At 44.9% G+C, this 21,622-nt stretch overlaps 1 protein-coding gene across 1 annotated transcript; it reads left to right on the top strand.

Annotated features, from left to right (window-relative positions):
• Window positions 1-1,625: 1,625 nt before the first annotated feature.
• Window positions 1,626-10,376, top strand: LOC137227736 (spermatogenesis-associated protein 31D4-like). The gene is made up of 4 exons (XM_067744088.1): window positions 1,626-4,316; window positions 5,064-5,109; window positions 5,686-5,746; window positions 6,034-10,376. The coding sequence occupies exons 1-4, from the start codon at window positions 4,119-4,121 to the stop codon at window positions 10,322-10,324; spliced, it is 4,596 nt and encodes a 1,531-aa protein (XP_067600189.1). The 5' UTR covers window positions 1,626-4,118; the 3' UTR covers window positions 10,325-10,376.
• Window positions 10,377-21,622: the final 11,246 nt, after the last annotated feature.

Raw genomic sequence — 21,622 nt, 5'->3', positions numbered from 1 at the left:
GGCTTGTGGGCTCAGTAGTTGTGGCTCACAGGCTCTAGAGCACTGCCTCAGTAGTTGTGGTGCACAGGCTTAGCTGCTCCATGGCATGTAGGGTCTTCCTGGACCAGGGATCAAACCCATGTCCCCTGCATTGGCAGGCATAACCACTGAGCCACCAGGGAAGTCCTGGTGCTGGATGTTGATAGTGGGAGAGGTTGTGTGTGTGTGTGGAGGGGTGTTGGGGGGTCAGATGGCATATGGGAGCTCTGTGTTTTCTGCTCAGTTTTGCTGTGAACCTTAAACTGCTCTAAAAATTAAAGTCTAAAGAAAGAAGCAAAGGAGGATGAGGAGGAAGGGGGTGAAGAACAGGAAGAGGGCCAGGGCAAGGATGGAGAGGAGGAGGGGTGACCTCACAAGGCCCATCTCAGTGGGCACCACGTCTGAAAGTTGCCCTGCGTCTCTCTCGTCTCCCTCCTGGCGGAAGAATTAATTGCTCCTTTATCTGTATTTTCATTGTGTTCTTATTCCTACTTCTTTTATAGTTCGTATCACTTTATTATAGTTGTTTGCAGGCCTTACTGAACTATGACCTGCCTGAGGGCAGAGGCAATGCCTTATTTTCTTGATATTTCTACTAGAAATACTACATGGTAGAGTTCAGTTGAAAGTGTGGTGTGTGTATGAATGAAGAACATCTTAAAGCGGCAGTGTTAAGTGCAGTTTTAAAGGATTCTGCTCTAGAATCTGTTGTTCTTCAGGCTTTTTGGTAACCTAAAAAAAGCTCCCTCTACGTGGCTCATCCTTGGGACCGTGGCCAGGATGTGAGCGAGAGCACTGAGGACATGTGACAATCCTAGACAAACGACTTATCCCTACTGAGTCTCCTCCAATAGGCAGCGTACTATTCTAGTAGAGCTGTTGGAAAATACTCTTCCTTGGGGATAATCTAACCATGTGCACGCTGAAATCTGGGACCAGACTTCTGTGTGGTGACGAAGGTCAACTGGGAAGATGTCATTGGGGGGAGAGGAGAAGATCTCATTCTACTGAAAGCCACCACTGCCACCTCAGGATGGCTGCCTGACATGCTCAGGTGAGAGCTTTATTACAAGGCTTTGGGGTTAGACATATGTAAAATGTGTGAAATGTGTTCCTGGGAGGGATGACATTTTAAACTTTTATTATTCATTTATACCTTACTGAGAGTCATATGTAATAGAGTTCTTGAAAGTAGGTTTTAAGAGGGCAATGGAGAAAACTCATCAAGATACTGGTGCTAAGAATGATAAGGAAAAGGTACCTAAGAGGTGATAGGATGCCAAAAATAGCTTTTCTTTACTTCCCAAATTTGGCATCATTTAATGGATAAAGTGAATAGTCTCAATCACATAACCACTTTAATTTTAGTACCAGGGCATACTTTTTAAGAAGTCACTTATTTATATTGTTTAAAATAGTAGCATTGAGAATGTGGGGAATTTAGTAGTCAGGGCTCTACTACTTACTTGCTGAACGATCTAAGGAAGTTTCTTCCCGTCTCTGAGCTTCAGTTTTATTCACTGATAAAATGGGCACAATAATACCTGTACTGTTTACATCACAGGATGTTTGTGAAAATCCACTGAGATCGCTGAAAGCAAAATGTTTTACAAATTAGACAAATAAATTTATAATTGATGTTAGTCTAGGAAGGATAAGTGCTGTGAACTTCTCCTACTAAATACCAATGGAGTTTATTTGTGGTTGGTACAAAAAGCAAAAAAAAAAAAAGGAAAAAAAGTGCCGTACATTTAGTCCTTTGTTTCTTTAAATTTTGAAGGAGCTCTACCACGTTCTGAAAAGGAATCTTATTAACATTTTGGGAAAAGCCTTTTTATTGAAACCTCTTGTAAGTTTTACACGCAAGGCACACACATGTATGTAAGGATATCTAGCCAACATGTGCCCTTTTAAAAGAGAAAAGCTCTTCTTTAACCATCTTCTCCAAGAATCGTTAATTTGTATCAGAAAATTGGAGAGGCATGCAGGGATACCTTCCTAAGGAGCATAAAATGTCTGAGCAGTTATCACCCATAGCATCTGTCCCTTCTCTGATCTATTCCAGAGATCACCTGCCAATTCACAAATGCCATGGGGGACCTCTCCTGTGCCGTTATGTAACTCTTGACCTGTGTAGGGCTTTCCCCGAAAACTGCACCATGAGGTCCTTAAGGACAGAGGCTGTGACTTACAGGTACTTGTGTCTCCTAGTTCCCAGCAGTAAATATTTATTAAATGAAAACTTGGCTGAGGCTGCATATCAAGGTCAGGAGGAAGTGGTGCCTCTTGGCAGATTTTATCCTCAGCGTAGCTTACCTGTTCCTGCATAATTGAAAGAAGACTCTGTGGGTTTGAAGGCTGTCTAACCCTTTCACAGGAGATCGAGTAACTGTGCTAGGCCATGGGTGTCAAATAGAGGGCATCACAGTTTAAGAAAGACATGAGAAATTAGGAGACAGTTCAGAGAACAGCTATCATGAAGGTAAAGAGTTTAGAAAGGAAGATGTAGGAAGAGGGGAGGGAAATACTGGGATTATTTAAACCTGACAAGAGGAGCCTGAAAAAAAGCACGACAGGTAGTTGATTTTCAAACATTTATGGGGATGATTATATAGAGCAGAGCTTCTCAACCTTTGTGGCAAGGCACACTTAAGAAAAGATTTACAGGGCCCACAAGGATAATCAGGTAAGGCTGCTCAAGACTTGATTGTTCTCTAAGGCTTTGACATTCCTAGGTCCCACCCTGCCACCAGAGGACTTAGCACAGCCTTTGGGTAGTGTTATGGACAGAATATTTGTGTCCCACCAAACTCATATGTTGAAACCCTAAGCCCAATATGATATCATAGTATTAGGAGATGGGGCCTTTGGGAGGTGATTAGGTCCTAACGGTGGAGCCTTCATGAATGGAATTAGTGCTCTTATAGAAGAGACCTCACAGAGCTCTCTCACCCACTTTTTCTGCAGGGTTGCTGGGAGAAGACAGCTGTTTACGAACCAGGAAGTAGGTCTCACCAGACACAGAACCTGCTGTTGCCTTCATTTCGGACTTCCCAGCCTCCAGAACTATGAGAAATAAGTGTTTGTTGTTTAAGCACCCAGTCTATGGTGTCTTGTTATGGCAGCCCAAACTGACGAGGTCAGGGATTTGTGCACGTGTTAGAAAATTGATGTAGAGTGCAGGGCCTGTCTGTATTTTAGGTAGCATAAGAAGAAGTAGGGTCAAAACGAAAGATGGAAGATTGGAATAAAATGAGAAAACACTTTATTCGTAGATTTGAAAATACCAGATTGGTTTGTCAAAGGGTGTGTGTGTGTGTGTGTGTGTGTGTGTGTGTGTCTGTGTCGCATGTCCTAAAAGTCTTCATGCAGTTTAAGTTTCACTGACTTCAGAAAAATAAGTGCTACGGACTTATCCTCAAGATCTCGTTTAAGTTTAATTATTTACATTTATTTTATAGTAACTTTAGTTTTGTGAATGTTGAATAATGAATTATTCATTTTAATTATTTGAGTCAGCCCCTCTGACTGAAGATGGTAATGGCTGACTGCAACACAAAGCAAAATTCCCTATTCAACATTTAGAAAACAGGATAAAAGAACTTTTAAGTTCTTTATAACTGGGTTTGTGTAGTGAAAAGATTCTATAGGAAAGATGGATTTAAGGACGTATATGATCCTGAGTATAAATGTGTGGGTACAAGCAAAAATTCCAGACAGTATTTCAGACACTTAAGGCAGTGGAGTTGGTGAGACCCAAGTCAAGTTTCTATCAAACAGTAAAGGGGACCCAGGTAGTATCTGGGTTACAGATGGCACAAGCAGAAAATTTCATTACTGTAAATATATGAAACCATGAAAGGATGGAGTTGGAAAATAGGATGGCAGGGTAGGGCAGAGGGACCTGGAAGGCCCAGCAGGGGCGGAAGGGTCTGCTGGACTGGTGGGTGGGGGAGGGGCTGTGGACACACCCTCTCCATGTTGTCCCCTCCCCCACACTCAGAAACCCTCTGTGACTCTTCAGTGCTCTGTGATGCAGGCCTGGGACTGCACTCGCACTCTCAGTGCTCAGTGTGTTCAGGCAGTCTTGCGGTTCAGAAATGGGATTCAGAGAATGGAATGTTCTCTCATTCTTGAACAGCGTTATCGACCCATGTCTGAGCTGTGACTCAACATCCTTGGATATTTACCGAAACCTCATCGTCCTGTGCGAGTTGGTGTTGCTTCTTCTGTTGCTGTGGTACCTGGTGAGCTTGCCATTTTCACCTACCTTCAGTAAAACCAAAGACATCCGAAAGGTAAGCAGCCCTGGGTGAGCCCCCAACAGAGATTCTTTGTTGTTGTTTCCATTTCTGTTCCCACATTTTAAAATGAGATTGGTTGGCTCAGAGAGACACCTAAGGTGGGAAGTTCAAGGAGAGGATAGAACATCATCCTCCTAGGGAAAGAAGCCAGGCAGGGCTAGGGGTTCAGGGAGGACTAAGGCTTCCAGTTGAAGCCCATGTCCCATCTGAGTGTTTGGAGGACTCCAGGATAAAATCCCAAACAGCAATTTTGTGGCCCTAGGTTGGGTTATTTAGAGAGTGTGGGATCTCTGCAGGAGAACAGAGTTCCCTAATGCTTGATCATGAGTACATTCTCATGTCAGGCATCACTCAACAAAGCCTTCCTTTGTGCTGGGCTGATCAGAGCAGCAATGCTGAACCTCTGAGCAGAGGCTGGAGCCTGAGCTCCAGGATACAGGGTCCCATCTGAGGGACATGGACGTGACTGTTGGCCTCAGATGCTATGCCCTCCTTGAGCAGATGACTTCTGACTGAGAATATCAAGTGTGGATCTCATAGACAAAAGTCCTTCTTTGAGTTTGTCAAAGAAGAAAAAAATCGAAAGCATTTTAAGCCTTTAAAATTGATAAAAGGAAGGAACATAAAGTTCTATTAATTAAAATAGAGTCATATTATTCATGGATAATGAATATCTGAGTTTCCTAGAGAGGAGTGAGAGAAATGAGCCCCAGCCCTTCATTCTTTTCTTTTTGTTCTCAGCGTCAGGGCAGAGCCAAGAGGAGAAGGAAAGGTGGAACACCGAAAGGTAAGGTTCTGCCTATCCCAGCTGAACTCTCCAAGGGTGACCCTTCCTGCCTTTTCCATGACATCCAAGGTCCCTGATCTCTGAGGATGTCAACTGCTAGATACAGTTTCTCTCAGAAACCAGAGTTCTCAGAGGAGAGGCTTGTGGGAGGGCAGTCAGAGCCTGAGACACTGCTCAGATCCCCTGCTCTGCTCATCGCTGGGCATGAACCAGTGATGGACCTGGGCAATGGGTGTTTCCCAACAGGTGGCCATGTGAGATGTCAAGAGTCAGAACTTCTGTGTCCTGACTTTGTAAAAGTCCTTTGACTTCCTGGATGATCAGATCCCTCTCTAAGGCAACACTGATCTCTGGGCTTCACATGGTGGTTTTGAGCATCACATGAGATAAAATGCATGTGAAAGTACTTTACAAGAAGCAACATACACATGTTAATATCATTGACCATTTGACCTCATCTACTAATTCTTGGGTCTTTCAGAGTCTAAGACCCCAAGGGTTTCCCGTAAGGGGACTCCTTTATTATACCTATGCTTCTACCTTCGTTACACATAACCCACTCTCCTGGTTTCTCAGGTTGGAGATGTCACCAGACAGAAATAGAGGAGAAAACGAAGCTGATTTCTATTCTGAAAAGGTGACTAACTAGTCTTTCCCCTTCTTTCCTCATCCCTCCTTAGCATGTTCTATGCAATTCCAGGGATTCAGTGCAACCTGCTGTAGTCATGGCAGGGGGTAGCACAGGAATGAGTATGTGATGAAGGCCTTGAGGTGAGGGCTGTTGAGCATGTTGTGAACTCATGGATGTGGAGCAATGTGAAGGGGCCGCAGGCTTCAAATGACCCCACCCCTGCCAGGCCAGCAGGTCCCCCTCTTTCCTTATTCTGGTCCTGGTTGCATCTTTGTACTTCCTGTCTCCTGCAGCCTCCTGGGCCAGCACGATGACAACACCCGCATTCGTCGGCTCTTATGTCCAGACCCCTTCTGTGAGGCGTGTAATAATGCAACTGCTGAGATCAATCGGCTGCTACTCCCAGGGGCCCTGGAAGATTCTGCTTCCTCTGTGTCCCCGTTGGCTTCCACAGCTCCTGTGACTGAGTCGTCATTTACTCTGTCCCCTGCCTTCTCAACAGTCCCTCCAAGAGACCTAACACCAGCCTCTCTTCTTGAGCCTTCCCCACTGCCCCCCTCCGTTCTCTCCCCTAGCCCAATGACCCCCTTAGTTGACTCTTTTTCACCCTCCCCATTGGGTCATTCTCTGGCACCAGAGCCTTTTCCTTCCTTGGATTCCGAATTCCCAGTGGACTATTCCCCACCCCAACCCCTTGCCTTTCCCCCTCTCCTACCACATGACACTCAGACAGCAGATCCTGTTCTCCCACGAGAGGCCACTTTGTCTCCGGATACCGTTTTCTCTCTTGACCCCACCCTTTCCCAAGATATCAATCCCCTATCAGATTTGGCCCAGGCAATGAATCACCCCGATTCTTTTGCTTGTCATCATGCACCACCAACTCTGATGTCTCTTTCACCACAGCCAGAGTGCACTTTATCTGTGACTCAATCTGTGACTCCAGAACAGGAGAACTTATCTCCAGATAGCTCTGGTGGGTTATCCACTTGTGTGTCAACAATCAGAGGCACTGAGCATTCAAGCCTGTCAATTGCAGACTTCTCCTGGCGGCAAGCTCATGCCAAAGACTCGTTCCCTTCCACGTTGGCACAATGTGATTTCAATCAGGAGTTTCTTGACCTCCATTCTTCAGAGGCCTCTTTTGGGGGAGACCCTGCAGCCAACCTTGTAGAGCCTGGTAACCTCTCATTTCTCAGCCCTGATGTCCTGGCACTCCTGGAGAGACAAGTCCAAAAGAGGAGCGATTTCCTGATGTGGAAGGAAAAGGAAAATGAAAAAGATTCTCTTCCAGAACAACTTAGGCCAGACTACCAACGAAATTCTTCGTGGAAAATGTTAGAGTCAACTGCTGATAAGCATGACTCGGCAGTCTGCCTTCCCTTTTGGAGCAGCAGAGACAAATCAGAGGAGCTGCATGTGCGTCAGCAGCCCCCATATCCTAAGACCCTGGAGGACCATTTACAGCAAAAACCTATCCAGTTCTTCTGGGGTCTCCCGTCTCTGCACAGCGAGTCCTTGCCCTCTGCTGTTCATGTCTTGGCTGACAGTTCCTCAATCTTTATTTTCAATAGAAACTCGAATGCCTCCACAGGCCAAGAATCACCAGTGCTTCCTGATCCCCTGCCTCTGTCCTTGCCTGAGATTCAGCCTGAGCCCTTGCCTCAAACCCTGCCTCAATCTCAGCCCCTACCTCTCACTCAGGTCCAGTCCCAGGCCGACCCTCAGTCTCCACTCCCAGTCATACCATCTGATCCTCTACCCCAGATCAGGACCTGTGGAGTAAGTTTCCACAGACCTCAGGATGAGTCCCAGTCTCTCTCCTCATCTGAAATTCAACAGCTGGAATGGAACATTTTGCAGAAACAACAGGAAAATTTGTGGGGTTTACCCTCTGTGGTCCAAAGATCTTGGGAAGACTTTTGTCCATCAGCTCCTAACACTCCTCGCCACTGGGCCCCCCAGGCCCGTGTTTCAATCTCCATCCTTCCTGGGGAGTTTCCTCTCAGTGATGAAGTTCGGAAGAAACTAGAGCATCACCTTCGAAAGAGGCTCATCCAACACCGGTGGGGCCTGCCCCGCAGAATCTACGAGTCTGTGTCACTGATATTGCCTCCAAATGGTTTTTCAGAGGCATCTGAGTCGGTGAGCAATAATGGAGTCTCACTGATCTCTGTGTTTAAGGGTCAGAGTAGCAAAAATGGAAATGTTGGATTGAGGCAAACTGGAGGCTTCCATGAGAGGAGCTCAGAAATGTTCCAGCTAGAGGAAGGTGTGGGGAAGGATCTGGGACACAGCCTAGAGAATGGCCCAAAAGATCACCTGTTGAATGACCCAAAGAGCTCTTCAGGTAAGGATCTGGGGTATGACTCTGAGAAAGACCTAAAGAGTCAGATGGTGAGTCTCTCAGAGAAAAATCCAAGGATGTCAGCAGAGAGTCTAGGTCAGAGACAACTTCAAAATGTCCTAAAAGTACATTTGAGCAAGAAGTTTGGAGAAATAAATGAGGGTCGGCTCCCTGGGACTGTGCATAATTCATGGCATGCTATCAAGCAAACATTGCTTCTTTCTGTGAAATCCCACACCCAAACAAAACAGAGAAGTGTGCCATCATCAGTGGGTGCGGCCTACTCCCTGAATACCTTCCAGGACCTGACTTTTGTTGATTCCAGTACACAACAGATGCTGGAAGCCCATATTAAAAGGTTTCATATGAGGATGTTGTGGGCCCTTCCCCGCAAGGTCCTTGAATCCATACAGATCTTTAAATTGAAAGATGCCTCATCCCAGTCCTTGTCTCATGCCAACTTGCCCTCCTCAACCAATGTGATTTCTGAGGCAGACTCCAAATCTGGGAGCTTCAAGTCCTTTAGAGGAAGCTCTGAATCTCTCCATGGAGACAAAGCGGGAACAACAAATTCAGCCCCTGTCCTGGATCGTTCTCTCCCTGCCACCTCACCTGTGGGCAAAGGAGGACAGAGGGTCCTGAGACAATCACGCTCTGATGTCAACCGTAGGCTGGCAGAGGATGTTCAGAGAATTAAGGATGCCAGACAGACTCCTCTGTCTGTTTCACTCTCCATCACAGGGAAAGCAGGTCCTAGACAGACTCAACTAGCCAACAGATATCCCCAAAAGCTGCTTGCAAAGCAAGCTGGGGCCAGATATGAGCCGAAGCATAAGAGTGTGAGTTCCAGTGATAAAGGAGAAATGCAACGGGGCAAAAAGGTGGAGAAGTCAGAACCTGTTTCCATGCCCAGATTGTCTAGGGAGGTATTCGCGGCTGAGGAGCCTGATCCTCTTCAAATAAAAACTAGTGACATGGTGACAACTAGCAAGGTGACAACGAGCTCCCAAATGATAAATGTGAATGAGAATAAAGCAGAAACTACCGTGACCACTGGAAGCCCCCCACCCAAATTACCAGTTCGCCAAGATCCTAAATCATTAGACCTTAAAGAACAACTGTTCCGTGAGTTAAACTTTAAACTGGAGAACAGGGAGCATAGCCAGGCTCAAGGCCAACCCACTGACACATCCCTTGCTTCAGATAACTTGACTTACGAGGCCTCACTGACTCATGCCCAAGGTGTCTCAGGTGGGGACATGGGAGCTTCCCAGGTGCTGCGTGTCCGTTTGGAGGACAGAGGAATCAGGATGGAGCAGCAGCAGAAACCTTGGGCCCCTAAGCAGGATAAGAACTTCCCACCAACTGCAAAGAGAGTGAGCCCTCTGGAGCCCAAGGCAAAAGAGCTTGATGGAGGGGATAAAGGCTTGGGGACATCCCAACTTAGGAGGAAGAGTTTCCCTACTCAGGAGATGGTACTAGGGCAGACACGTGCGAGCAAGTGTTCCCAGACCCTATCACAGAAGGGACAGCCTCTTCCTGAAGGCCATAACGGAAAAAGAATGATGCACTTCTTGCAATGGCTTTATTCTGGGATAAAATACGAAAGTCAAGAAGATGCCCAGGAAAAGGGCAGCCCCATATCAACTGTGCAGAACAGAGGCCTAGTTAAAAGTAAAGCTGCCTTTACTGGGACAACTGAAGCTCAGAAAATCGTGACAGACAACGGGAAGTTCCTAGAGGAGAAACTGGGGTGTCAGCATGCAATTGATGTCACCTGCTCTCAAGGGCCCCGTCCTCCCCCAGTGCAGGTGAGGAAAACTCAGCAAAAGGCGGAAGTGCAGGTCCGGACAGAACCTGTCCAGGGACATCCTGTCAACTACAGGGCTCCCTCCTGTAAAGTGACAAATGTCAAGTCCTGCCATCAAATATCAAGTCCTACCTTTGCTGGCCAGAGTTATCCTCCAAGTACAAGACAGATCAGAGATAAGAAGAGACACCCCCAGAAAGTTGTGGCATTCAAGGACCAGCAACTATGTCACAGACATCTCCCACCAGTGTCCCACGGGGAGCCTGTGCCCCATCCAAGCCCCACCCACAGGCGTCAAGCTGGCCAGGCACCCACGGCTGCTCTCAGCACTGCTGAAGGCACTGTGTCTGGACATCGGTCTCTACTCTTTAGACAGAAAACAATTCTCCAGAATTCCCAGGGAGGAAGACTTCCCATCCAGAAATAACTCCTTCCTTGTGGAGATTATTGATTCTCCCAAATAAATAGTTATCTAATAATAGTGTATCTTTTCTGTGTACTGTGTTGGGGGCATGGGTTTTGGGTAACTCAGGGCTTATGTGTAAGGGAAAGGAAGGAGATAGTTCAGCTCTTACCGATTGCTTCCTTTGGCTTTGGCTAAAAGGTGACCAGTCCTCTGGAGTTCTTGCTGAACCCCGCCACCCCACCCCCCGCCCCAAAGCCCATTTCCTCCCTGATGAAATTTGAGGAGATGGGCTTTGTCTTCTGCCGCTTAGCTTAGCCTTAATGAAAATGTATAGCAGCCCACATCTCCCCCCTCACTGAACGTTTTATATCCTTTAGAGAAGTAGGGAAGATAGGTCTTTTATACCTGAGGAGCGTTAAGGACAGGTATACTTTCTGAAAATAATGCTGAAGAAGAAACAACAGCTTAATCGTTATTTAGAACTCAGTGACCAGAGGCTCCTACAGGGGGCTGAACCCTGAATGGCACTATTTGGGCGGAGGTGTTGCTCTGCTGGACCCTGGGCTAGTTGCCGTAGGGTCCAGGAACAGCACAGCAGCTGCTTAAGAATCTGTTATGTGGGTCATGTTAATGTATCGGGACAGCATACTTTAAACTTGACATGGAGGTTTCCTTACTAGAAAGGCACCCTGGGGAAGTGGTTCCCCTCCCTGGGTATTTTTTCAGGCTGCTCAATTGATGACTTTTTTTTTTGGTGGAGGAAAAGCACCACTCAGCTGTCAGTGGTAGGAATGTTGACCAGGCAGCCACCTACTTCCCAGGGTAAAATACAGCTGAGAGTAAGCAAAAGATGTCTTAAAGTGAGTGGGAAAGTAAGAAAAAGTGAAGAGAAAGAATGTCCTTACTGGTGGAACAAAGTTCATGCCTCATCATTCCCATATCCTGACCCTGTCCTGCTGCCCCATTCCTCAATCTGATCCAAGCACCATGTCCTTGAGGCTGACCAGAGAACTGCACAGCACACTGATGCCTTATATCAAAAAGGCATGGGGGTGTCTTTGAGTACTAAAACAGTATCTCCAAGGATGTCATCAAGATGGCATCCCCCTCTTTGGGGAAGGTGATCATGGTGCTTTCTTTCCATCTATGCTTGATGGGAATACACAAGATATCGCCCTTAGTGTGTACAGTTCACCAGTCAAGATGAAGGTGCCACCACTGATATTAATAGCCTTGGTGGAGCCGTGGTACGCCTCCCCCAGGATACCTGCAGCTCATGAACCAGAGGTGAGTCCTAGACTATGCACTGGGGTATCAGACATTTGGGGGCTTACCATGGACCTCCTTTTTTTGGCCAAGGCTGCACACATACCCACCCTTACAATGAGGTCTAGAGGGAAGGCAACTCTACTTGTACAGACTGGGACTCAAAAATAGGGTGAGTATCCTAGAGAGCACTTGAGGTAGTTTTTCCAGAAAGACTTACGGATACTGGGTGTTAAAACAAAAAACCAAAAATAGATGTCCACTACAGCCTTCTCTCACTAATTTTATTTTCTTATCCAGAGTTATGACATTGATCCTACAATATCTGAAGCTTATGGTCACAGAGAGAAGGCAGATTCCGCGGAGCCCCCGGGAGAGGGACAAAAGGTGGAGGGGGCCCAGGGTGGGGAACATGAAGAGGTGAGGAGTGGTGGAGGGCTCTAACCTCCATGTGGATAGACCTGTCAGTAACCCAGCTTCCCTGTTCCTACGTCATCTCATTTTTACTTCTATTCCAGTGCAGTCACTGCCACACTGTAGAGCTTATTACCAGGAACACTTCTGCCATCTGGAATAATACAGTCTGACATTCCACCCTTTGGCCTCATCCTCCATCCTTCCAGCTTATATACTACTTGTTAATTTTTCAACTTTAGGTCGTTTTTCCACTTACTCTTCCTCTATCCACCAAGCTCTTGTCTTCTTTTTCTCTCTCTCCAAGGTAGGCTTGGGGGTCTATCAACATTTAAAAAGCTCCACTACAAATAGGCCCCATCCAATCACCTTTAATCCTTCCTGTCTGGCAAAATCCCCTATCTCTGCCTTTTCCAGAAATACCTTCCCATAAGTAGCTGATGACTATTGGATTAAATCTCACAATCAAGTCTACTGATGCCATGATAAATTCAGCCCTCATACTACCTGGAAATAATGCATCCATTCCACAAATTCTTATTCCATGCTTGCTTACATGTGAACAAAACAAATGGAACTTAGGTCACTGTTTCCTTAGTCCATTTTCTTTCCAGTGCTACTCAAATCTATTTCAAATCTCCTTCACTTTTCTCAAATTTAGGCCATCTCCACTTGCTCAGCAGATGTGCCAAACCACCATTCACAGAGGAGCTAGAAGTCATGAGATGGGAAATTTTCATCAAAATCCTTAAAAAAAAAACAAAAAAACTTTCCCATTCCTCTTTTCCTTCTTCCTTCCTGTTATATGGAAAGAAGTTTCTTTCCCAACCTCAAAGGAATTACACTTCCTGAAATTTCCTTATTGAGAGAGAGCTAAACTCTAGTCTTGATGGACTGATCACCCTGGCCAGGTATCGTTTTGCTCCCTCCCTCTCCTTATGAGTCACTCTACATCTTTTATTATTTTTAAAGCTTTTTAGTACAAAAATGTTTAAACATGCACGAAAGCAGACAGAACAGTGTAACCTCCCATACACTCCTCACTCAGCTTTCACAGTTATCATTTGGCATGTGTGATACATCCCATCTTTTACACTATGATTAAAGTGTAAAAGCCCATTTAAACATCTTGTCATCTATCTCTTAAGACATATGCTATGTGCCCATGTCAAAGCTCTCACATTTCTTTGATATTTATCACCTGTGGTACACAGTTATTCACAACAGATGTACACAGCATTGGTGACAAAAAAGCATTGTGCTTTGGAGGCTCTGGCAATCAGTTCTGCTCTGCCTTTTAGTCAACCCTGAGGAGTCATTTGAATGAATTCCTCCCTCAACCCCATAGAGGAAGGAATCTTACAGATCAAATTCAGTGCACAGTAATGCTTTCCCTTAATCACACAGTAACTATAACATGCAGAAAGAATAGAAGTAGTCAACTGTGCATGTTGATAAAGACTTGACATCATTATATGTGTTTTCAAATATTTACAAGAAAATACTTTTCCTGTCACATAGTTAAAATGAGCTATTGTGTTTCAAGTTAAACACAGTAGATAAAACACACTTGTTTATCTTCTCTCTTTCCCCAAATGCCATTAAAAGCAAGAGTAGATGAAAAAAAAAAAGAGTAGGTGAAAAGAGGTTCAACATCTCTAGCCATCAGGGAAATGAAAACCAGAGCCACTATGATATAACACTTCACACACACAAGAATGACTAGAAACAAAAAGTCAGATTAAAACAAGTGTTGGTGAGAATGCGGAGAAACTGGAACCCTGATACACTGCTTGTGGGAATGAAAAACGGTGCAGCTGTTTTGGAAAACAGTCTGGCAGCGCTTCAAAATGTTAAACATAGAATTACTATGTGACCCAGCAACTCCACTTCTAGGTACATACTCAAGAAAAATGAAAACATACGTCCACACAAAAACTTGTAAACAAATGTTCATAGCAGTATTATTCATAAGAGTTAAAAGGCAGAAACAACCCAGATGTCCATCAACTGATGAATGGGTAAATAAAATATAGTATATCCATGCAGTGTAATATTTTTGGCATTAAAAAGCACTGATACATGCTACAACATGGCTGAACCTTGAAAATTTTATGCTAAGTGAAAGAAGCCAGTCACAAATAACCACATATGATTCCATTCATGTGAAATGTTCACAATAGGGAAACCAAGAGAGGACAGGAAGTAGATTAATGGTTGCTTAGAGCTGGGAGATGAAGGGTGGCGGGTAATAGCTAAAGGTTACAGGGTTCTTTCTGAAGTCATGAAAATGTTTTTAAAATTGTGGTGATGCACATGTCTGTGAGTATACTAAAAATCATGGAATTACACAACTTTAAATGAGTAAATTGTATGGTATGTGAACTATATTTCAATAAAACTATTCAAACAAAGGATTTAAAAAGAATAAGTGCTTAAGGATGACTAGAAGGAGAGAGGATACGACAAAAGATGTCAACACATTTTTGGAAGATGGAAATCTGGTGGAGGAATGGTAACTGGGGAGCAGAGCAGACGAAGTGCTGGCAAACCAATTCACACCACAAAATGCCAGAAGACAGATGACCTGGTGGCACCAGATAAGAAAAATTAGGGGTTCCGTGCTGTAAACATGTTGATTTTTTTCCTTCTTTTTTTTTTGTATTGTGTTTAATTAAAAAAAAATTGTTGGTGGGGAGCGGGTGGTGCTCTTCTTCAGCATTTTGTAAAATCCTGTTGAAATGTGCAGAGGATCCCAGGTTTCTTGCCTGGGACAGAACGTGAGATAACTTTTAAAGCTGGCATTACACATTTCTGGGGTTTGGGTATGGTGATGGTGGTAGCTGCAAGAATCAAAGGCAGAAGTCTCAAAGTTTAGGTAAAATCCAGGACAGCGGGCAATGGTCCATTTTTTAAATGTATTTATTTGAAAATAACTAAACTTGTGGAAAAGTTGCATGGATGGTAAAAACCATGTACCCTTTATCCAGACTTACCTACTAACATTTTGACCCATTTGAGATCTCTCTCCTCTCTCTGTCTCTGTTTCTGTCTCCTTCCCTCCCTGCCTCCCCTTTCTCTCTCTATATGAATACGCACACACACACATATATGAAAACTATGCATACATTTCTGAATATTTGAAAGTACATTTCATGCACCATGCACCTTCTCCTTGAATATTTCATTGTGTATTTAAGAAAAAGAAGATTCTCTTACCTACAGTACAGTTATTTATCCCCTTCAGTAAATTTAACAATGACATAAAACTTTTAACTAATCTCCCATTCATATTCCATTCTTGTCAATTTATTGAGTAATGTCCTTTGTGGCTTTTTTTCAAAACCTCCATTACAGGATTCAGAATCACAGACTGCATTTAGTTGTCCTGTGTTTTTAGTCTCCTTTAATCTGGATCAGTGTTTCTCAGTCTTTCTTTTTTATGACAAGGCCATTTTTTGAAGAATTTTTTGATGTGTCATTTTTATGACCCCTTCTCTCCTGGAAATTCTTTTGGTGGAGCTTATATTGCTCAGACTTTAGAGGATGTTTTTACAGTTGTGAATCCTAGGGACCTCAGGGACAGTCAGGACCAGACTTTCTATTAAGAAAACAATACCAGAGATACAAAGATATGTGGAGGGATTTTTCTGAACAGATACACCTCCTGCAGTCAAGGGAGGAGGGTATGTGAGATGGAGTGGGCTTGAAATGTACCCTCCTTTTGGGTAGAGACAACAGTGGAGCTGTGGTTGCAGGAGAAGACAGGTCAAGAAAGGAGCTGTCATTACTAGTATCCTCCTCATAGGGGAGGGAGAGAATCAGGTATCTGGGGTCAAGACTGATTCATCAGACTCAACGAGGGAATACAGGCTAGCGAAGTAAGGAAATGACACAGCTTAATTTCAGCAGTTTATAATCTAAATAATGAAGGTATAAGGGCTACAACTATTAAATGAGTAGCACGGGGAGATGAAATAAATACATATACACATCAACAAAAATGACGACATTGTTTAAAAAGGTATGGAGATGCCAACAGGAATTTTGGTGGAAGGTAAGAAAGTAGATGGGGAAAAAATCATAAGACTTTTCATAGAAGAAGTAACCATGAGTGTGATTCAAGAAAGCTAAATAGTGTGAAGTTTTATGTTAATCTGGGTAGGTGTTGGTTGTGTTTAATATTTACTGTAGCTGTGTATGTCAGAGACTTCAATTTCCTATAGTGTCCTTGTTTTAATCTCCCTTGGTGTCTTCAGATTTCCCTGTCTCCTCCTTATATAGAGCCTATGCCTTGCAGGTCCTTCGGCTATGATCCTGTTACCATACTGGAGCCCTGTTGATGTGGTAGTAAGGTGTGGGGCGGGGCGGTGGGGGAGGGGATATGATTAAATCTTTTAGTGGGCCTGTGTCCTTGGGTTATTCACAGATGTTTCTAACACTTTTCTCTCTTTCTTTCTTTTCACTTTTTAGAAGAGATAGGAAGGCTAGAGGGAATTGGAGTTGGATAATTTCCCTTCTCCCATGTGGGATAAGTCTCTGGTAGTCTTTTCCTCTGCTGAGTAAGCTTCTGTTATGGAGAACGTTCAGGGGATATTTCAGAATGTTTTCAAAATTGTTACTTTTCTTCCCATTCCCACACTCCTCCACCAGAAACATCAGAATTTTTCATGGCTCTTCACTGTGAGAACCTGGTGGGGTTCCCACAGGCGAAACCCATGAATAGGTGGAGGCCCCCCTAAGATAATGAGCCTAGGAGTTTCTCGCTCTCATGTTAGCCCACAGGCATCCTCTAGCGATTTGTCAAAGTGTCCTTTTAAGTGTTCCTATCAATTTATGGCTCCAGTGGCCCCTGCTTGAGGTAAGCTGACCTCAGCTGTGATTCTCTGCATTCACCCTCTATGAAGATTTTGGAGTGATTTGCCCTGTGACCTTAATTCTCTAATGCTACAAGAAAAGTCACTGACTTTCAATTGGTTCCGATTTTGCTTCTTCTAAAGACTGGAGTAATGACTCCCAAGCTCTTTAAATGTTGGAGCTGGAACCAAAAGTTGCCTCTCAAAGAATGATTATTTTCTTGTTCCCGTGCTCACATTTCTCGGTGAGATTGGTTGGGTCAGAGAGACACCTAAGATAGGAAGTTCAAGGACAGGATAGAACATCATAGGCCAGGCAGGGCCAGTATTTCTGGGGGGACTAAGGCTTCCAATTGAAGCCTGTGGCCCATCTGAGTGTTTGGAGATTCCAGGATAAAATCCCAAGCAATAACTTTGCAGTAACTTTGTGGTCCTGGGTTGGGTTATTTAGAGAGTTTGGGATCTCTGCAGGAGAACAGAGTTCCCTAATGCTTGATCATGAGTACATTCTCACATCAGGCATCACTCAACAAAGCCTTCCTTTGTGCTGGGCTGATCAGAGCAGCAATGCTGAGCCTCTGAGCAGAGGCTGGAGCCTGAGCTCCAGGATACAGGGTCCCATCTGAGGGACATGGACGTGACTGTTGGCCTCAGATGCTATGCCCTCCTTGAGCAGATGACTTCTGACTGGGAATATCAAGTGTGGATCTCATAGACAAAAGTCCTTCTTTGAGTTTGTCAAAGAAGAAAAAAATCGAAAGCATTTTAAGCCTTTAAAATTGATAAAAGGAAGGAACATAAAGTTCTATTAATTAAAATAGAGTCATATTATTCATGGATAATGAATATCTGAGTTTCCTAGAGAGGAGTGAGAGAAATGAGCCCCAGCCCTTCATTCTTTTCTTTTTGTTCTCAGCGTCAGGGCAGAGCCAAGAGGAGAAGGAAAGGTGGAACACCGAAAGGTAAGGTTCTGCCTATCCCAGCTGAACTCTCCAAGGGTGACCCTTCCTGCCTTTTCCATGACATCCAAGGTCCCTGATCTCTGAGGATGTCAACTGCTAGATACAGTTTCTCTCAGAAACCAGAGTTCTCAGAGGAGAGGCTTGTGGGAGGGCAGTCAGAGCCTGAGACACTGCTCAGATCCCCTGCTCTGCTCATCGCTGGGCATGAACCAGTGATGGACCTGGGCAATGGGTGTTTCCCAACAGGTGGCCATGTGAGATGTCAAGAGTCAGAACTTCTGTGTCCTGACTTTGTAAAAGTCCTTTGACTTCCTGGATGATCAGATTCCTCTTTGAGGTAAATAACCATTGACCTGTATTCCTCAAAGGGTGGTTCTGAATATCACATGGGAGAATACATATGAAAGCCCTTTGTGAATGATAAAGCAACATATATTTGAGCTTTGTTATTATCATCATTGACCATGTGATCTGACCCTATTTCCTAGTTCTTGGGGTTCTCCAAGTCCAATCCACCAAGGGTACCACTAAAGGACATTATACTAAGCCTCCTATAAGGTCTCCTTGTTTCTACTTTCATCACTCTCCTGGTTTCCCAGGTTGGAGAGCTTGCCAGAGCGAAGATGAGGAGGCAAGGAAGGTGCTTTCTCTTCTGCAAAGGTGACTGAACATTACCTTCTTTCCTGTATCCCGCTTTTTAGTGGAGTCTTTGAATTTCTAGGGCCTCAGTGAAGCCTGGTATTGACATGGGAGGGAAAATCCTCAGATTCAGAATGTGAAAGGCTTGGGGAGGGGGATAAAAGATTTATTGTGAGATTAAGGAAGTAAAAGAATGTGAAAGGATAGTATACATTGGGCAGCCATACTTTTGCCAGACCTGTCAGGGTCTCATGTGTGTTCTGGTCCTGGTTGCATCTTTGTACTTCCTGTCTTCTGCAGCCCCCTGGGCCGGCACGATGACACCACCTGCTTTCGTCGGCTCTTATGTCCAGACCCCTTCTGTGAGGTGTGTAATAATGCAACTGCTGAGGTCAATCGGCTGCTACTCTCAGAGGCCCTGGAAGATTCTACTTCCTCTATGTCCCCCTTGGCTTCCACAGCTCCTGTGACTGAGTTGTCATTTACTCTGTCCCCTGCCTTCTCAACAGGCCCTTCAAGAGACCTAACACCAGCATCTCTGCCTGAGCCTTCCCCACTGCCCCACTCCGTTCTCTCCCCTAACCCAATGACTCTCTTAGTTGACATTTTTTCACCCTCACCACTGGGTCACTCTCTGGCACCAGAGCCTTTTCCTTCCTTGAATTCCCAGTGGACTATTCCCCACCCCAACCCCTTGCCTTTCCCCCTCTCCTACCACATGACACTCAGACAGCAGATCCTGTTCTCCCACGAGAGGCCACTTTGTCTCCAGATACCATTTTCTCTCTTGACCCCACCCTTTCCCAAGATATCAATCCCTTATCAGATTTGTCCCAGGCAGTGAATCACCCCGATTCTTTTGCTTGTCATCATGCACCACCAACTCTGTCTGTTTCACCACAGCCAGAGTGTACTTTATCTGTGACTCAACCTAAATCAGCTTCCATGTTACTGAAGCCTGTTCTGCAGAACTTATCTCCAGATAGCTCTGCTGGGTTATCCACTTGTGTTTCAACAATCAGAGGCACTGAGCATTCAAGCCTGTCCATTTCAGACTTCTCCTGGTGGCAAGCTCATGCCAAGAACGTGTTCCTCCCCACAGTATCACACTCTGATTTTCAGAGAGAGAATGTTTCCCTCCATCTACCAGACACCTGTCTCTGGAGAGACTCTGTTACCAAGCACATGGAGGCCAACAGCCATTCTTTCTTTGGCTTTAACATCCAGGGACTCTTGGAGAGACAAATAAAAAAGAAAATGGCTCTCCAGAGTTTAGAGAAGGAACAAAAGGAAGAGGGACCATTTTCAAAACAAATGTCAGAATGCCAACAGACATCTTCAGGGAATTCACTGCAGTCACTTGATGTAAAGGACACTAGAGCCCCCCCCCCCCAAACTGGCTGGAACAGGGAAAGCAAAACAGAGCAGCTACACATTTGTCAGCAGCTCCTATATGACATGACTTTGGGGGAAAACTTGCAGCAGAAATATAGCCAGCTCTTCTGGGGTCTTCCCTCTTTGCACAGTGAGTCCCTAGTGGCTACTCTCCTGGCTTCTAGTAGTAGTTCCCCACTAGAGTCTCACTCTGTTTTATTCAATGGAATCTGTAATGCTTCTGCATTCAAAATGCGGGATCAAGGATCTCCACCACTTCTTTATTCCCATCCCCTTCTGCTCCCTCATGTACATCCACAATGCTTGCCTCAAACTAAACCCCAATCCCAGCCCCTACCTTTCACTCAGGTCCAGCCCCAGGCCCACCTTCAATCCCAACTCCCAATTCTACCATCTTCTTCTCCATCCCAGGTTAGGGACCATGGAGTATCTTTCCATAGATTCCAGAATGAGTCAGACTTTCATATCGCGACTGGAAATCAACACCTGGAATGGCACGTGTTGCAGAAACAACAGGAAAGTTTGTGGGGTTTAGTTCCTGTGCTCCAAAAATCTCAAGAAGCCACTTGTCCTCAAGCTCTTAACCTCCCATTGGTCAACCGGTCGTCCCATGCCTATGTACCAGTCTCTGTCCTTGGCCATTTTCCTATCACCAGTGAACCCCAGGAGAAACTGGAGCTCCACGTTCCAAGGAGGCTAATTCCATGATGGTGCCTCCAAGCCTGTAGGAATCTAGAGTCCCCAGCACTGATGGAGCCTCAGTATAAATTAAAAGAAGTACCTCAGCAGAGAGGCACACATGTTCACTTACAAATCTCTGAGCTTCAGGGCAAGGATAGCAAGGATATAGGGAAGACTGAATTGGGTCTCCCAGCAAATTTCCATGAGAGGGCCCCAACAAAGTTTCAGCTAAGGGATGACATGAGGGAGAATCTTGGCTATATCCTAGAGAAGAGCCCAGAAGACAGTCCCACAAGAGGTCTCAGAATGTTACCTAGTGCAGGGTCTGAGGGCTGCTTTGGAGACAAAAACTAACTGTGTGTGTCACTCAAGGAATCACTCAGGGAATGAATTATTAAATGTCTCAAGGAAGGACATAGATCGGAATCAAAGAAAAACCATTCTTAGATTACATGTGAGCACGAAGTCTTGGCAGATCAGTGCAGGTAGGATTCCTATAGGTGTGTGTCGTTCATGGCTGGCTGACGACAATACTTTGCCTCCTTCTGGGAGTTCCCAGACCGATATGGAAGACGCAGATTCAAAAAGTGCAATGGTAGGTAAAGTCTACCACCAGATTAGCACTCTAGAGCTTTCTTTTCTTGATCCTAACATCCGAAAGGTGCTAGAAGCCCATATTTTAAGGTTTCGTGTGACTCAGAGTTGGGGTCTACCCCTCAAGGTTCTTGAATCCATAAAATTCTATATGTTGAGGGAAGCCAAAACATGGTCTCTTCCTCAATTTGACTTTCCCTCCTCAACCACCCATATTTCTGGGGTGGATTCCAAAGGTGAGGTTTCCAAGCCCCTTGAAGGAAGTTCTAAAACTTCTCAGGGAAACAAGGTGAGAACTACAAATTCAGTCCCGGTGCTGGATCATTCTCTTCCTGTTATCTCATCTGTGGACAAAGAAGGACAGTGGGCCTCACAACCATCACACTCTGATATTGACCAAAGGCTTGCAGAGGACGTTCAGACAATTGAGCATGGCAGACAGACTTTTCAGCCGCTCACACACAGAAACAAAGACAAAGTGAGTCAGAGTGAGACTCTACTAGACCACAGAT

This window comes from Pseudorca crassidens, chromosome 7 (genome assembly GCF_039906515.1).
Source record: "Pseudorca crassidens isolate mPseCra1 chromosome 7, mPseCra1.hap1, whole genome shotgun sequence".
Lineage (NCBI taxonomy): Eukaryota > Metazoa > Chordata > Mammalia > Artiodactyla > Delphinidae > Pseudorca > Pseudorca crassidens.
This window is presented reverse-complemented; position numbering and strand designations above follow the sequence as displayed.

What these genes read in the sequence shown, in the direction of transcription:
- LOC137227736 (XM_067744088.1), top strand. Translation starts at nt 4,119, where the DNA reads ATGGGATTCAGAGAATGGAATGTTCTCTCATTCTTGAACAGCGTTATC. An exon ending in GAAAGGTGGAACACCGAAAG is followed by an intron (nt 5,110 to 5,685) that starts GTAAGGTTCTGC and finishes CTGGTTTCTCAG; the next exon opens with GTTGGAGATGTCACCAGACA. An exon ending in CTGATTTCTATTCTGAAAAG is followed by an intron (nt 5,747 to 6,033) that starts GTGACTAACTAG and finishes TGTCTCCTGCAG; the next exon opens with CCTCCTGGGCCAGCACGATG.